Source organism: Oenanthe melanoleuca, chromosome 10, assembly GCF_029582105.1.
Source record: "Oenanthe melanoleuca isolate GR-GAL-2019-014 chromosome 10, OMel1.0, whole genome shotgun sequence".
NCBI classification, from domain to species: Eukaryota; Metazoa; Chordata; class Aves; order Passeriformes; family Muscicapidae; genus Oenanthe; species Oenanthe melanoleuca.
The window spans coordinates 19,107,456-19,125,737 of record NC_079344.1 but is presented as its reverse complement, the minus strand read 5'-3'; the positions used below and the strand labels follow the sequence as shown (position 1 = coordinate 19,125,737).

At 39.7% G+C, this 18,282-nt stretch overlaps 1 protein-coding gene across 1 annotated transcript in view; it reads right to left on the bottom strand.

Annotated features, from left to right (window-relative positions):
- Nucleotides 1–18,282, bottom strand: part of ACSBG1 (acyl-CoA synthetase bubblegum family member 1) — a 42,109-nt gene that overhangs the window by 3,617 nt on the left and 20,210 nt on the right. Inside the window, exons 6-15 of the mRNA XM_056499636.1 lie at nucleotides 14,476–14,693; nucleotides 13,750–13,838; nucleotides 12,853–12,973; nucleotides 10,578–10,658; nucleotides 7,935–8,084; nucleotides 4,799–4,975; nucleotides 4,142–4,323; nucleotides 3,294–3,527; nucleotides 2,516–2,733; nucleotides 642–781 (exon numbers count right to left, since the gene is read on the bottom strand). Coding sequence (XP_056355611.1) covers nucleotides 642–781; nucleotides 2,516–2,733; nucleotides 3,294–3,527; nucleotides 4,142–4,323; nucleotides 4,799–4,975; nucleotides 7,935–8,084; nucleotides 10,578–10,658; nucleotides 12,853–12,973; nucleotides 13,750–13,838; nucleotides 14,476–14,693 — 1,610 coding nt within the window. The remainder of the gene's footprint in view (nucleotides 1–641; nucleotides 782–2,515; nucleotides 2,734–3,293; nucleotides 3,528–4,141; nucleotides 4,324–4,798; nucleotides 4,976–7,934; nucleotides 8,085–10,577; nucleotides 10,659–12,852; nucleotides 12,974–13,749; nucleotides 13,839–14,475; nucleotides 14,694–18,282) is intronic.

Sequence of the window (18,282 nt, the reverse complement as noted above, 5' to 3'; positions counted from 1 at the left end):
TGTAAACAGCTTGATTTAGAAGTGTTCCTAGACTTCTTAAATTAGTATTTCTATTGTACCTGAAGATAGTATCAGTCACAAAGGTACACAACGTGAAAACTCCTAAGTGGCAATCACTAGGTATGGCCACAGAACTGAAGTGCAAATGTTTTAGGAAAACAGTGATTTCTCAATTGAAGCTTATACCACAGCAAGGCTGTTAATTATTTTGTTCCATGGCCATCATTCTTGTGTTATAAAACTAACAAATTGTAGAGAAATGTTTCTGTTGGAAAGTTTCCGTGTTTACCTATAACAGAAACATTTCTTGATTTTGCCCATCTGTAAGCATAAAAGGTATAGTTGTGTTCTGTTACAGAGACTTCTCAATCTTCCAGCATTTCTTATATAAAAGTCTGCATTTAAATAGAAAATAGCTCTTATTGTATATGTAGGAGAAACAGCAGTTAATATTTGGGTGTTTAGCAGATCAGGTAACCCTAAGCTTAGACCCAGCAGGATTTGTCTGTCGTTGCTTCGTGTTTTTCCCCCGCTAACATCCTCCTATCTAATTTTAGGTATTTTTACAAATAGTTCAAAATTATTCTTTTGTTAGGTGCAGATGTATAACTTCACTGAAGGCAATATTAAAACTGGTTTACCTTTAGTGTCAGGAACATTGACAAAAATTTCTTCTTATCTCCAATCACCATAGCATTACTAACAATTGGGAGTTCCTTTTTAACAGCATCTTCGATTGGAATTGGAGGTACATTTTCACCTCCAGCTGTAATAATTAAATCTAGGCAAAAAAAGAAAGGCAATTAGTTGAATTCAAATAAATTCCAAGGATCAGGTTAATGTCTGGCTCAACCTGCTTTTCTTATTCTGGCATTAAAAATAAGAGATTTTTTTCGCAAGATAATATTTTCCAAATACCACAATCCTATTAATTATCTTCAAAACAAAAATGCTACTATTTTTCAAATACGTGCTCAAGTGCTCAGATCTCCCTCGGTATATTTGCTCTAGATATTTTTTACATAATCCAGTAACAGTTTATTCTCAAGGGACCATTACATAACTGGAATTTTTCTGTGACAGGTCATCTCTTCCAAATTAGCATAGAATTCACCCTCTATTCTATTGTTGCTATCTCACCAAAAAGCAAGTTCTTGTTAACATCATGATTAAAACCAATTCTTGAATCCACCAAGAGGGGTCAGACAAAAATAAGTTACTACTGGAGGCAGGCTTGATAAAAGCAACATTTGTTCTGAAGCGTAAATACATATATTCCATGAAATTATTACAAATTTGAGTATTCTCTAAATAAATTCCATTCTTTGCTTTTGTTATATTAGTGACTTCTCATTGTCCTCAAAGAATTGTCTTTGCAGCAGTTCAGAACATGCTTCAACAAATAACATAGTCACACTTTTCTAGGTCTAACTTCCTTTCATTCCACCCTCCTTTTGCAATAGTCCTGTCTTTTCTCAGATCCTCTACCAATCTCTCTGGCCCTTAGTTTTTCATTGTCCTGATTTGGACTTGAATTTAAAACTTCAATGAAACTGGACATATGGTTATTTTATCCCAGATTGTCTACCTATCCTGTAATTTAGAGTAACTGCTAAAAGTTCAGCAATCAAGACAGATATTGGAGAAACCCAAATGTTATGGATTGAGACAAGGGGTTGTTACTGCTGTGCTAAAGGAAAATTAATCAGACAAGAAAACAAGTTAAAATCAAGACAGCTGCATTTGGTGCAGGCTATTAATAATACCAACTTCAGACCTGATTTCTAGCAAGACATGATGCCACTTGTGACAAATTCACTCATCTGTGTTATCCCCTAGTGATTAATCTTATGTTCTAAGATGATACTAACTGAATTCTTCAATCTTCCTCAGTTACTTTTGCCTGTGACCAGACCCACAGCCTGAATACATCTTGTGAAGAAAATCTTCATGTCAGTCAGTGAGCAGTGTGTCTGGTGAGCCTTCAGCCAGTGTCTGTAATGACACCCAAGTACTTCAGCTTTCGCTGTTGCTCTCTGCAAACACTTTACCTAAGGCACCAGAGGAACTGAACTCTGACCCACAGCAACACCTGCAGTATAGCAGAGGGTGCCTCTCCTTCTGCCTGAACGTTCTCTTTTGCAGTTCAGACACTTTGGCAAGACTCAAAGGGAGACTGGACAGCTTAATGGTATCATTCAGATCAAAGACAACACCTTAAACCTGTGTTAGCAGTTTATATTGCTAATTGTAATTAATACTGAGTAAAGGTCTGGGAGTTGAAAAGCCTCGTTGTAGGAACTGAATCATCTCCACCTACTAGAGACTAGAGGGAAACCTCCCCTAACATAGAGCACACTGTGGTTTTCTCAGAGGAAAGCTTATTTTACCTTCCTGTTAGGGCACTGCTGCCGGCATTAGAGGAAAGACACTTCATTAGATACACCACATCTGAGAGATGACTGAATAGTGCTGAACATTTACCAGGAACAGAGAGCAAGATTTTGCCTATTACCTTTAATTCTTCCAGTGACATAGAGAAAGCCATCCTTGTCTAGCTTTCCTAAATCTCCAGAATGCAGCCACCCCTCCTCATCAAAGGTTTCTTTTGTTCTGTCTTCCATATTTAAATAACCCATGAAAACAGTCCTTCCCCAGAAACAGATTTCTCCATTGCCTTCTGCATCTTTGTCCACCAGTTTCACTCTGCATCCAGGTGGTGGTTTACCACAGCTACCAGAGAAGAGCAGAAAAACCCCACAAGCATCACAGAAACATCAAACACAATATTGATAAGCTGGCCAATGTGCCAAATCCCTGAAACTGTCAAAGTATTCATGACTGCAAATACCACCGTGCTGTAACTGTCTGGCAGCCATGGAATACTCCCTCATTAGGGCAGATTTGTCAGGGTGGCTGAGCACTTCCTCACAGTCTGTCTTGGCCTGTGCTTGCTGCTTTCCCCCCCTGTATCTTCAGGCATAAAACCATGCTTGGTTTTGAGGTCTTGCATTCCTCCCCTGGGGCAGGGCTAGGGTATATGTCAGATGTAGTCACTGCGTTTGGCAATAATGCTGTAACTCAGTTTCTGTGCTCTTGGCACAGTGTGCTATGGAGTCAGCATGTTCAAAATCTGACCTGGAAATTATTCTGACTCCCAAAGTCACAGGAGAGTGGCAATGCACTCAGGGAAAATAAGCTGTAATATTTTTGCTGACTTTAGTAAATACTCCTTTCATAGATAAAATGAAACAGATCATATTTAAAAAAAACAGTAATAAAAGCAAAATTACCTGTGCTGCCTGTAGACACAAGGCCCAGACAGGCAATGTGGGCCTGTGGTCTCACTCATCCCATAGGCCTCATACAGAGTGATGTTCAGACCCAAGAAGAAATCCAGTGTTTCTCTGTTGAGGGGAGCAGCACCACAAAAGTGTTTCTGACAGGAAGAGAGCCCCAGGGCATTGCGGATTTTTGCCAGCACTAAGTAGTCTGCTAGTCTTGTCCAGAGCTGCTGGAGACCACTGCTGGGTACAAAATACACAAGTCAGAGCAACCTAGGAATTTTTCAAAACAAAATCAGGAACAGATTTTGTTTGGAGATGTATCTGTCATTTGGTTTTGGGTTTTGACAGAAGTTAGAACATAAGTAAGGTGACACATTCTTCCTTCTTTCATTTATTCAGTGTCCTTAATTTCTCCTACTCTTGGAGCTTTCCTGCCTCCAACTCTTGAGGTATCTGAGTTCAACAAATACATAAAGAATCTATAAAAACATATCATATACAACACAGCTCTTGTATTCCTGATTTTTTATCAGTTAAATGTGTCTCTGAGAACCTACACCATTGAAATCTGAAATTTGCAAGGTATCTGAGAAGCTGAATGATAAGACGAGCAAAGGAATATCATGGAATGATCTTTTGAAATACCATTCTGCACAAGAAATTTCACACTTCATTGTGAAATAATTGACACCAATAATAATTGATAACTACACCCTACCCCTTGCACTATATTTGCTGTCCTGCCAAGCCAAATTTTACCCACTTTTTTATAAAGAGTTTCACTGAGGCTTCATGGTTTAAAAATTGCCGGTTCTAGGTTTCTAGAAATCTCACTCATTGTACTACATACATACCTATTTGAGCCCATCAGGTGCCTCTCTAAGCTAAGTGACATAGCCCAGGACAGCATTTTCTTCTTCATAAATCCTGACTGAGCAGAAGCATCCTGCAACTTCTCCATGATTTTCTCCCATACTCGGGGAACTCCCATGTGAGATGTTGGCTGCACTTCTTTTAGTGTGTTGATCAAGCTGCCCTGTTATAATTATTAAATAATTTCAACAAAAGTCACACAGCAGAGATAAAGAGGTTTGATGAAGTAAAACCTGAATGTTTAGCTCTGTAGAACATCACTAAATATGTAGGGCATAAAGAAGGGCTGCTGAGCCCACTTCAGTCAGCCATATGCACTAACATGTCAGGTCTGACACACTGGGGGAGGTTTCTACACAGGGAGGAAAAACACACAGGGATTAGTTCCTCCTGCCTCCATTTTCTCCAAAAACTGCTTGTATTTCTTTTGCCTTATAAGAACCTTAAAGATATGAATTATATATTTTAATTAGAATCTAGAGCACAAATATAATGAGCTTTATTTTTCTATAACTCTTACAATAATGGACTCTCAGTCTTCATCCTCTACAACTTTTCAAACATCTTATTCTCTCTTTGGGATGTTTTCTAAGAGAAAGAAGTGCAATCTTATTTAGATGTAATGCAAGAAAAGATACCTTCAGAGCATCTGGCTCAGCAAAGTAAACTTGCTCTCCCCATTTGATTCCAGTCCACAGGTCATACATCTGTGCAGCTACATGGCTGAGGGGGAGATAACTGACTATAGACTCCTGCTGGACCTCTGCAGGTTGCATACCTCCTGCTCTGCTGCAATGGGCTGATGTCCAAGTTATCTGTTTAAATAAACAGTAAAACACATTAGGTATGGTGGGGATTTTAGTTTGGGTTTTTTTTTTTTCTTTTTTCCTCTTAAGACAACTAAGGATCCTCTTGCTATGCTGATGAAACTGAAAAATCTGTGCTCACAGCAAGACATTGCAATATTGACCACACACCAGACTGCCAGCTCCCTGGGGACACTGCCAAACACCTGATGACCTTTGCAGCAATACAGACGAGCAGATAAGTAAATACAGCCTTTGTGCTGCTTGGCTGGGCTGTGAACACTAGCAGCTCCCCATGCTCTAGTGACACACTGAGCCAGGCAGCCATGGGCTGGATGGATGGAAAACAAATTGATCTGTCCCTTCCTTTGCAACTCTCCAGCTCTGCAGGCTTTCTATTAAACTGGCACCTTCCACCAGTGCTGTATCTACAAGTTAGGAAAAGAACAATAAATACTCAGTGACCAGTGAACTCAAAGGACAATTTGGTATCAGGCTGCAGGAAAAACAGGACTTCTGGACAGTAAATCAATATGATTAGGCAGAAGCCGATTTACTGTTTATAATTTAACTCGAATTATACATTTTAGAACTACTGTCCACCTGGTCACACATTTTGTGATTGGTGATTCCAGGGTATTTACTCGCCTTGTCCAAGCCCACCAAAGTCAATGACTGGTAGTAGTCTGCAGCTTCGCTGCCCCCTGTTATCTTGGGTTTTTTAATCTTGACATTTTGTGTTTTTAACTTCTTCTCTCTTGATTTAGTAGAGTTTATGTTCCAGCGGCCTTGAGGGGTCTCAACAAGTTGTCAAAAAACACTTAAAACTGGCTTACGCTGTGCACTTGTTATAAATACTGGTCTAAACTAAGAAATACACAAAACACAGCTAGCGTGTGAAAGAACAGTGAAATATGCAGAAAAACAGCTAGGCAGCAAAACATAGAGAAAAGCAACTAAATATAGTTTTTGGCTGGTGCACACAATACAGAACTAGGCTTAGATTTGTACAGACATGTCCACTGTGGTTTAAACTTGTCTAGCATTACTACATCAGGAACAAGCTCATTGCCTGGTAATGATCATCCCCTGGCTCAGCACTCAGGAGGAAGATAGCAGCGGTATTCTGCTCCTCTGGAAGGCTCTGGCATATTCACTGCAGTGCTTCCCAAGTGACACATACACACCCACCCCTCTCATGAGAGGTAGCACACACATGAATAGTTTTGAAGCTATGTTGCTTGACTTCTTAGTGAACCTGGATGATGTTTCCCCCTTCTTCTTCCCATTTCCCACTTTATCTCAGAAGTTGCAGTTCAAGGATATTAAATATGCAGATATTCATCAGAACACAGACAGCATATGGAAGACCCATAAAAGATATGTGATCGTGTGAGAGACAGTGGAGAAGATATATGTGCACAAAAACAAAAACCAAAATGAACAACCCCCAAATAAACCTAAGCAAACCAGAAAACCCCAAGTAACAAAAAGAACCAGCTTTCTTTCTCAGAGGAGTCTGTAATCTAAACTGGGTAAGGCAGGATACAGGAATGAGAGTATTCAAGATGGCAGAGGACAGATACAAACCACAACAAAATGTATTCGTTATCACAGCATGCTGCTGCCAGCTCCTTTGTAATAAATGAGAAGGTCCATGTATAGGCTTGGCCTGAGGAAATAGAGATTCTCAGAGAGGGCTTTATGGAGCAGAGTGCTGTCAGGCCAGGCCATCCAAGTTTAGGTGGCAGCACTAGACAAGCAGCTATGGAGGACTCATACAGTAGGAAGAACAGGATGTCTTTGAGATGTGTCTGTAGTCACTGCTTTTACTCCCGGCCTCACAGCACACAGGCACACTCACAGCAGATCTGTGAGGGTCATGCAGGACTGATTCAGCACTGGGTTTGCACATGAACAGTGGCAAACATCTTTGCCTAAAGAAGGCAGCAGCTGAGCTACAGGCATGGCATGCTTTCCACTATTTGTCAACATAAAAATAGCCTGTTTGTGATCAGCAGCCAAGAATAGTTGGCAGCTGGCACGGAAATGACACCAGACTCCTTTGAGATAGAAGAGCATAGATTTGCAACATCAAATCAGTCTTTTTGTCTCCCAAGTTCATTATGTTCTGCTTCCAGGAACTACTGCACTAATTCCCCATATTTGGGTGAATTGCTGTTTTCACATTATGCATGTCTGCAATAATTTCTGCTTTATTTTAAGGGGTGAGGCCTCAGCTTAGACCATCCCTTTTCACAGATCCTCTGTGTATTCAGAAAGGCTCCCTACCATCTTCTATTCCTGCTCAGCCACCAACCACGTATCTTTCCAAGCAAACCTCTGTGGAAACTTCTTTTAGCAAACAACTTTGCTTTTGTGTATAACTGGAAATTTCTGTTTGCAACAATGCAGGTAGGGCAACTGTCAGCACCAGCACTGAGCACTGGAGCTGTATTATCCTCCAGTGACAGACACAGAAACCTGCACATAAATCCAGGAACAAAAAACACTGAAGTAAAAAACCCACACATTCACCCCCAATTTTGCTAAAATCTGCAAAAATAGACCATCAGACTGTTTTGATAGCAGCTGGCTGATGTGTATGGTTTGTTCACTTCACAGTGACCTACAACATCGCTTGAGAGGCTTTATGGCAATCTGTGAATTGTATTTATGAATTCATTCATTAGATCTCACAAGAAATATAGTGAATAAAAACTTCAAGTTCATAAAGAACTATTCTACTTTATGAAGTGCTTTTGAACGGAGTTTCATTCTTCACCTTGCTTGTACTTCACCAGAAGCAGCTCACTGCATTTTGGACATTGCTTTGCAATACACTATCCATGCTGTAAAAGCAGAAGCATTTCAGGGCTCAGGGATGTACCAGCCATTTCAAACCACAGGAATAAATATCTTCACACTTTGCTGTTTCTCTGCTACAGGAAGAGCCCAAAGTACCTACATTGTCATGACTCAGCATGGCTCCTTTTGGCTTCCCAGTTGTCCCGGAGGTGTATATAAGAACACAGCACTGATTCGGTCTTTGGGAGTTAATAATGTCATCCAAAGTGCTGTCAGACACATCACCTCCCAGCTCCAGAAACTCTTCCATCTACAACATGGAACAGAAAATACAGCATACCAAATGGCTTTTTACAAACTGACACAGTACTGCATCTTTCCTGTCTCAAAAATGTCAGAACACTTCAGTGCCTTGTTCTGAACACGTGTCCAAGGCAAGTTTCCCCAGACCTTGGTTATGGAAGAAATATGATGAGTCTGTCTTAGACTTTAATGTGTGAACTGCAACCAGACTATCTAAATTTGTGCTGCCCTGAGTCTTTTCAGTGTCTAAGAAGGAATAGTGATACTGCTCCTCCTCCAACGTGGATACTATGGATAAGTCACAGAGGCTAAAACTCTGTTACGCTCTCACACTGTAAGAATGATTTTGAGTATTATTTAAAGGAATCTGGATACATCATTTCTAAGAGTACACTTGTGACAGCTCATTTATAATTCATTGTACACTATATAAATATAACTATAAAGCAATTGAATGAAAGCTCCTTTCCAAAAGCATCATTATCTAGATGAGTGAATGCCTAAATTATGCTCTTTTATAGGAAACAGCATATGATGCTGGTCACAACTTCCGTTCAAATTTGGTCATTCTAGAGTGAGATAAAACTTTTATTACACTGGGCTTTTGTGCCACACAAATTTGCCTAGAAGACTCCTGGGCCTGCTCCTCTGTATTATATTGCTGCTCCCTGATACTTCTGCTGTACATCCCGATGTGCTGTTTAGTGTAACATTGATTGCAAAGCTAATTGGAAACTAGAGTATCACAGTATTTTTTAAGAAAATGGATAACCAAACTGTTCGTTTCCCATTGCAATAGTGATTCATACTGTGCTACAGCAGTGTGTTATTTAAATGCAAGGTGCAGCACCTTCCTTTTTCAGCAATTTCTTGGAGCTGTGTCTAGGACCACAAAGCAGTAACAGGGATGATGGGAAAAACAGAGGAAAAAAAGGAGAGCCTCTACTTGAGGGTAGCTAATTTATTCTTTCAGATCTCTGGCATTGCCACTGGGCTACTAAAATTATAATAGTCAGCCTCTTTTCTTTAGCCTTCTTTTCTTGGGTGGTAAGGCTGTCCTAAGGAGTATTCATCAGTTTTGTACTTTGTTCCAACAAACCACATCTCTGAAAAGAGAGGCACTGCAGGCTCTGCAGCAAGGCAGGGGTTTGTCATATTCTATCCCTCCCACAGAACCTGGCTGCAGCAGCTCCACAAGCTCCTGGGAAGCCTGGTGGTGTGAAGGATGTAATTGTTTGTATGTCACTAAGCAGCTGCTCCTGCTTTCCTGACCTTAACATATTCCCATGGTGGAATGCATTGGTCACTGAGAATCGGAAGCCCAGGCTTTGTTTACAGCACCTGCAGCAGATGGTGCTGGCATTCCAGCCAGTGTGGAAGGTACACAAACAGTCACAGCACACTCCTGACTCTGCATTTGCCTTCTGGAAACACCAGTGCTCAGCCTGCTCTGCCCTGCCATGCTCAGCAAACGGTATAAATCCCTTTCATAAATGCCACGTGGGCTGCTGATTGCTCACACCTCAGCAACAATCATTTCTGCCTTGGTGATCTGATCTCTAGTTCCTCCTTTAGATGATAGGAGCTATGGGAACTGTCAGACACTCAGAGACACCCTGCTCCTGAGAAAATGTCCAACATGACACCTGAAACACTGAACCACTGTTTAAAAATACAGTAATTCTCACTCGTTTAGATTTCAGTAAGTGCAAGTTGTTCAAGAATTAAATGCTAGCACCTAATATTTTTTAATAGTAAGATCATCTTTGTATTAACATTTTTATTGTACAAGATGCAAGGCATGCTCTTTACCAGTATGTACAGTATTGGAACAGTAGCAGTTTATTTTTAATATAATAATAATAATAATAATAATAATAATAATAATAATAATAATAATAATAATAATAAAGTTATATGCAAGACAAAAAAATGCACAGAAGGCTTTTTTTCTTATCAGATTATCAAAATTGTGAGTATTTAGAAAATATTTCCATGCTGTTTACTGTTAATCTTATTTTTATATACTGAATAAATTATATTTCTCTTCAATATATTTTTTCTGCAGTTGAAGTTTTTCAGCCTAAAATCTTATGATCCGTAGTGCAGTTAAAATACTGGATTTTTAAAACATTACTGAACTCACAGGCACCAGGGAGCAACTTTTTTTTTTAACCATTTGAGAGTACACATTCCCCCCTAAAACCTGCAGGTGTTTTAATAACCCAGTGTAGTTAAAGATCAGGAAGACATGAGACAGACAGTAAAGCAAGGTAGCTCTTTTCTTAAATGTGAATTATCAAAGGTAAATTAATCAGGATCAGCTGATAAAGCTTTTGAATGTGTTTGCTGGAACACAGCAATGCATTCTAAATGGTAGATAATCACAGCAGAAATGTATCAAATAAATAATAGCTCATGTATTAACTGGTAATACATGGGTACATGGGTATAACCCCATGCATTATTTGGTTGTGCCTTTGTTCTAGCCTTCACTCACCGTGTACAAATTTGGATGTCTCTCTGCAATGGAGTCCTTATACAGCACCACAGCCTTCAAGTGTGGCAAGCGATTCCAGATCTGTTGCATTTAGTAAAAAAAAAAAAGTTATTATTTATTATTCATATCTTGTGTGGACTTTTATCCACTCTAATGCTGCCAAAACTGTAATGGCTTGACAGGCACTAAAACCTCCCATTTCCCTCCACCTCCAAATGTTCTCCCCTAAACTCATCCCCAACTAGCTCAACTAGAGGTGGGGGGAAGGAGGATAGAACTACAAAGACTACACAGTCTGCTCCAGGAAATCTGATTTCAGTTAAAAGGTTTAAAAAATGAAAAATACACCAGAAATGGCTCCTCAGCATCCTTCTCATAATGCACAAAAGAGGACACAAAGGAACAGTGCAGGTCAAGCTAGAACCTGACCCTGGCCTGTGATTGCCAATAGAGATAAAGTCCCTCAGCAAAAATTGACATTCAAATGCTAAATAAAAGTTCTATTTCCTTAAAGAAAAAAGCAAAGGAAGCTGTATGCACATTGCAAGGATAAATAAAAACATAAAGCTGCAGGCTTACAGGCAGACAGCAGTGGCTGCTGCTTTCAGCAGCTTAGTGTGCTGTCATGGCCTGCAGAGAAACACTGACTTCACTGAATTCTGTGGGACCCCATGACTCACAGACGCCTTTCAATTAACCACATTTTGAACTGAATTTTGCCAATACAAAAGCAGTGGCTTGAAGGTAGCCAGTATGTAAACATTATTAGAAGGACAGCAATTGAGATGTTATTATTTCAGTCTTGGGTTCCAGAAAAAAAGTTTCAAAAAACCCCCTGCTGAATAAAGCAGTACTGGCCATAGCTCTCTATTTTTACATAATGTGTATTAACCAAACCCCTGGAGCTGTTCCACGAGGATTCTTCTCTCTATGTTCACAGCAGCATAGCCTGGTATTGTGTCAATGACTGTTGCATTATCCTTTTTGCTGTTCTCCTATAGCCACAAATGCAAAAATTACACTGCAAGAAAGCTTGTCTGACTGTGTGTTTTTACAGAATACTTACAAGAACCTCTCTTCCTCCATACTGCATATAAAACACAACTACAAAATACAAAGCAATTAATGAACAACTTATATATAATAACCACTGCATGTCTTCTCTCTTGCAGGTATGTTTTGGCAGAAGGCTCCATCATGGAGGGACCAATTCGGCAAATGGTGCCATTTGGTGTAGAAGATTCTACTTCCCCTAAAAAAGGCCCCTGGGATTTTATCCCTTAAAACAAAGAAATTCCTGAAGAACAGGGGCCTCTTTCCCTTATCAAAACTCCTGTTATCTCTTAGGATTTCTATTGGTTCTTCAAGTGTTACAATAATTGGTCCTTTTCTTAGGATTTGAAGATAATTGGTTACTTTGTAATGTGTAAATCGTATTGGTTAGAAATTCAATCCTTTAGAAACCTATAAATACCTTTTGTTGTCTGATGTAATTAGACCGTTGTTAGCAATTTCCCTTCGGAGAAATAAAGTTATCTTCAGAACTGTTGCAACACAGCCTCAAGCCTTCATCCTTAGCTAGCGAGTAGCTGAATGGTTCTGCTACCCAAGTTCTGAGCTATTTGGACTTTGTGTAGCTACCTCGGGGGTTGGAAGGCATCCAGCCCCCCAAAAACAGCTACAATTTGGTGTCAGTTTGATGAGACCACAGGCCTCCCTCAGTACCTGACAGACAGACAAGCCCTTCCCAGGAGCTGCCTGTGCTCCCCACCTAAGTCACCTTGCCATGAAATTGGTCTTTCCATCTGGCACTGCTGCTGAAAGACACGCCCAGCTGCCTAAGATTCTGTCCAAATTGAGGCTGCTCACTTCAGGAGGCTCCTGCTTTCTCACTAAGGTGTGTCTCATGTTAACCATGGTGCTACCAAAGGGCAGTAAACTCAGGAGTCTTAATGGCTGATGTTACAACAGGAAAAGATGATACTATGGAAAGAGGAAATTCTCAACATTCATATTTAAATGGCAGACCTTGACAAACCTCCATCAGCATAATCTCTTCCATTCAAGTGTGCTGTGCTTTTCCAAACAGAATCAGATGGTGACAGTAAAAACATGGGACCAAAATGTGAGTTTTTTCAGGTAAGCCTGCAGTGAATCATCCAGTGAGCTTTCTGCTGGAGCCACAGACACTGCAGAGGGTCAGAGCCACCCACGAGCTCCAACACCAGATACCAGATTTCTGAGTCATTTCAGTCATCATTTAGCCGCCTTGTACCTGCATGATTTTGTCCAGCTGTTTCTGATTTTCCACAACCATGATATCAGTCTTGCTGTCATGAACCATGTAGTAACAGGCCTCTGGAGAATTGGTTGCATATATTCCTGTGACAATTCCTCTACATCAAAAAATTTATATATATAAGAACACACATTTATATGCATACACACACATATGCATGAATGTGGTATCCAAAGAGAATATTAATCAAAGATCAGATGAAACCTGAAGGGGATGAAGATGTGGAAGCAAACAGCAGAACAGCTCTAATGCTTGTTTCACATACTCAGATATACATGAATCTCCCATTTATGCACATTGCAAAAACTAACCTCTGAACTATTCAGCAGAAGTTGCTGTAGGCTAAGACTCAGTGTTTTAACCCACTTAAGGTTACACAGGAGTTAGCTCAGGAAGTGGTAAAAAAATCTCCACTTATGTCCTCTTTTCGTTCAAGCTGTGCAAAGATACCAATTTGGATTTAATTTGTACAGAACAGCTTAAGAAGTAAAATCCAAATTAACAGATATCAGAACAGAAGTAATCAGAGTAGTTAATATTCATATGTTACTTCATCTGCTTGAATATATCTTACTGTAGATATTATTAATATTATATTAATATAATTAATAAAAAACTCTCCTCTGTTTCCCACATCTTCCATTGATAAGCTCCCATGTGACTGTCATGGTTAAGCCCATGGCAAACAGGATCCATTTTTGAATGTCTGGACTATCTGGGATATGAGACTCCAGCAGGCTGCTGAACATGTTAATCAATAGCAATACAACTTCCAAGATATGACACAAAATACTGACTTGATACATTTCCAGACTTAGCAAAACAGAAATCCTCAAATCCCCCTGAAAAATTAACCCCCCAAAAATATCTTACCCAGCAAAAACAGCTCCAACAGCTGAGATGAACCATTCTGGAGAATTAAATCCAAGGATTGCTACACTATGGAATCGTTCAAGACCAAGCTTAAAAATAATATACATAAGATTATATAATGTAGGCCACTGGAGAGAAACATATACACAAATACAACTTTTAATTTACTGTATTTTCAGTATTGATAAGACATGTGAAGGTACATTTGGTATCCATAGCAAACCAGGTTTTTATCAGCAATCAACAGGATGTGAATTTTCCAGTACTTTCCCCTGGCTGGTTGGACTTTGCCTGCCCAGAAAGACCCAAGACCCATAATATTTCAAAATTAATAAGAGCATAATGAGTACTACGATTACCCTATCATTAGAATGTTTTAAAGATTGTCTTTATTTCACCAAATTCATGACAGTAGTTTCCCCCCGTTTCTCTTTTTTGATCTTAAGGCCTCATACTGAGCCCTGCAGCCATGCCCCATGGACACAGTGCAACTCAGCAGCTCCTCTCTTGCAGCCAAGGCTCCCTGATAGCAGTGTTACCTCTGACCAAAACTCATTTTCACCATTATCATTTCAATAAAGAATGTGACTACTGATCTCAAGTAATGCAAAAAACCTCTTATATATTGTGGGGTCTGAGGTTGTGGTTTTTTTCCTTAATTTGTTTTCTTGGGCTTTTAAAGGAGACAAAAGGATTAAAGGCATTAGTTTGGTTTCCTGTACCTACCTTCAAGAAACTCTTGGCCACTTTCCTAGAGAGGCAATAATATTCTGAAAAAGTTATTTTCTCCCATTTTCCATTCCTTTTGCAGGCCAAAGCATTCAGGGATCCATATTTTTCCAGGCTCTCCTTGAACATCTGATGAACTGTTATGGGAGTCTGTGGGCATGAGTTATCTATTCTCAATCTGACTCTGCCATCAGCAAAAGAAGTCCACAGGGACTCTGGAAGGTAAAGCACCATTGTCAAGGTAATCTGTAATTGAAAAATACCATGTGACTGTGTACCAGAAGACTAGAGGATTGAATAAAGACCACAGGACTAAGCACAACTCTGGCACTTCCAGCTCTTGAGAGAATGGCTTTCCAATTTTCTTATTATGAAATATACCATGCAGAAAGAGAAATCTTTATTTCTTATACTTTGTTCTATCTTGAACAGAAGTGTCATACAGAATTATGTTGATGATCTGTGTTGCAGGCACATCCCCAGTTCCAGAAGGATCTGTTTGCCTGTGCTCAGCTCTGCACTCCCCCTTGTGCCAATGAATCAGAGATTTAAAAGAGATTAAACCTCTGCCCCAGTTCAATATCCAAGTTCCTTTTGCATGTTAAAACTCTTCCTCAAAAGAGATTAAACCTCTGCCACAGTTCAATATCCAAGTTCCTTTTGCATGTTAAAACTCTTCCTTCCCTCCTGCTTCTCCAGCTACTCCCCCTCATCCTGTCCCTGTTCCTCAGTACTTCCCATAGTTTCTCCCTTGGTCATCTGCCCCATGTTCTTAAGAGTCCATTCCACTCGCTCCTGTCCCACCCTGGTTCCATGATTTCATTTTTCATCTTTTGCTCTCATCTTCCTGACCCTGTCTTTATATCATCCAGTTTATTTTCCCTCTATTTCTTTCTCCCCTTATTTGAAGGACAAAGATGCAGAGCCCAGCAAATGTCACTTGGCTCTCACCAGTGGTGCCAAGGACTGGGACAGTCCCTGGCATTCACAAGGAATGTTTGCCTAGACTCTTCTTGGCTCTTGCAAACCCTGCAAGAGTATTAATACACTCCTTAGAGGATCTAGGGCTTGTAAATTGGCAAAATTCAGGTGAATTCTCACAAGGAAAGCACAAACCCTCCCACGACTGCCCTGTCAAACAGTTCCCATACTTATGAACAAAGCCGTACAAGAACATTTTAAGAACATTTTTTTCCTTAGACTTACTTTCATAAATAAAGCAATATTTTTAGCATAGGCATAAAAAATGGACATATTCTACAGTGAGCTGGTGAAAAAATTTCAGACCAAAGTGCTTGGGTTTGTCAAAATAAAGAGCAACAGAAAACAGTACTTCTTCTAATTCCTAACACAAGTTAAGAAGAATAATTGCATTTTACTACACCTATGGAAAGTAAACTCTAAAGCAAGCTCAGTTAGTATCTATGCTGTTTCTTGCCACCCTAGTGGATGAAAAAAAGCAGTTTTGGAGTGTTTGAAAGTACAACATGCATCACATCCCTCTCCAATGCTATTCCAGTTGGTTCAGAGGTCTGGGGACTCTGAGCACTTGTGGCAGTACAGGAACAAATCAGCCATAGCTGGATCCACACCACTGCTTTAGAACACACCTGCAGCCTTCCTCAAGTCAGATTTGCAGTCTGCACCAAGAGCCAGAGGCACAGCAAACTGCTGTAAGCTCACAAACATTTCATTCCATTCCTGCTCCTGGCTGGCAGATTTGCATTGCTCTCTTGACAAACAGAAGGTGCTAATGACAACAAGAAGTACAAACAAAGCTGCTTCATTTCCATGCACATTCATTTTCTCATGTGCAAATTGCACATAATGAATTTCAAGACATAGATGGAGCTGAGCTTAGGTCAGTGCAGAAAGGGCACCATACCAAACAGAGTTAAATACAACATTCTGGTCTCTGCATTAAAAACAGAATAATGAATACTTTTGAATTCCTGAATAAGGAGTACTCCTCTTGAAGGAAACTGAACATATTAGCAACATTCCTACAATAACATTACAAAAGTTGCATTAACAGTGTCATTTTACTTCAGATGTGCAGCAGATAACAGCACAGTTCCCAGAGATTGATGAAAATCAATCAAATTCCTGAAATATCTATACATAGAAACCAAAAATGTACTTGAAAACTGCGTTTCCTTCTGTTTTCCTTATGCAGGTTTTTCTGGTGTTAAAAATGCATCTTTGGTTCATATCAAAGACAAATAATACAATCACTTTCAGAGACTCTGCATCACCCTAATCATACTCAAGGTACAGCACAAACAAATATAAACTTGAATGCCCCTTAAATGTTTGCTTTTGCATTTGTATTTGCAGGTAGAATTAAATCTCAAAGCAGTTCTGAAATCTCGATAAGCCAAATACTTCTAAAAACCAAATTAGTCTGTCCCGGAGTTAGTGAAAACAACAGAACATGGGCAATATATTCCTCTGTCAGTTTGCAGAGGGATTTTGAGCAGAGGGCTCACTCTTTGTAGAAAGTGCCTGAGAAGGAATGCCTGGCTAAACACTAAATGCATCAATTACAAACGCTGGGAGAAGCCAAACAGGTGTTCTGCCTCAGTAGCTCTGAAAGTTAAACTGCAATGTCCAGGCTGGAAATCAGTTGAGCACCTCCTGAAACCAAAGTGGAGATCAGAATAAAACCCTGCAATGAACACTACTAGCATTGGTACATTATAAAAGTGCATCTCCAGAGTACAAGGAAAAAACCAGCTCAAAGCACTTGATGCCACCCAAAGTTTTCTGTATGCAAGCAGAGTAATTGTTCCTTTCCTCTTTCTGCCACTATCCCCTGCTACCTGCATTATACTTCACATCAAAATGCTTTTCCATCCACCACTATGTGACCTTGGCTCATGTCCTTCATATGAATTCTGAAGGTCAGAGGTGCTGCAAAAAGATTTCTGCTTAAAGAAGATTATATTGTCAGATAAAACAAAAACAGCAGAGTTTTTATTCAGGCAATAAAATCTGGACTGTCACTGTTTGACACTCTGGAAGGACATTTTTTTCCCTATGTCATTCTCCTCCAAGGCCAAGAATTCCATGATCAGATTAATTTTCCATGTTTCACTGTCTTCCTTGCTAAGGAAGAGACGGCTTGGGGCAGTCTCATAAGTTATAACAGGATATTGTACTGCAGCCTGTCCTGGGAGCTGCTCTAAGAAAAGCTGATCTAAATACCCGGGGGTTTAGGTGGGCAGTTTTCCCACTAAGATGGAAAATAAAGTGAAAATTTTCAACAAGCAACTTAACAGGAGGAAAAAAGCAGTTAAGAACCACTTAAAAGACACACTTGCAATTTTCAACTGATCTTTTACAATACAATCCTAAACTTATGAGCAGTTTACATGTGAATACTGTGTTATAAAAGTACATTTGTTACTCAAATATTTTCTACCAAGTTTGAAATTATACACAACATAGAACACATTACACATTTTGTATTTTTTAACAGCCAGTTTATTCCTTCCATCATGTACAGTGGGAAGTTCTGACATGGCACAAGCCCAGATATCAAAAATTACCTTAAACAGACAAACAAATAACAAATCTGTGGGTTTTTTTCCCTTTTATTTTCTTTTTTTTGCATGAATAATCAGCCTGGCTGAAATTGCTGGACCTGTGGGATACATGAAGGAGATTGTGCATTAATTAAAAAACAAAGACAAGAGAAATACACTAATCCTGCAGCTTAAAGCTAATATCTTTAGTGAAACCTTCTCTCTGTTCACTACCTGACCTGCAAGCATTCTGGTGACTGCCAGAAAGGATTTGAGA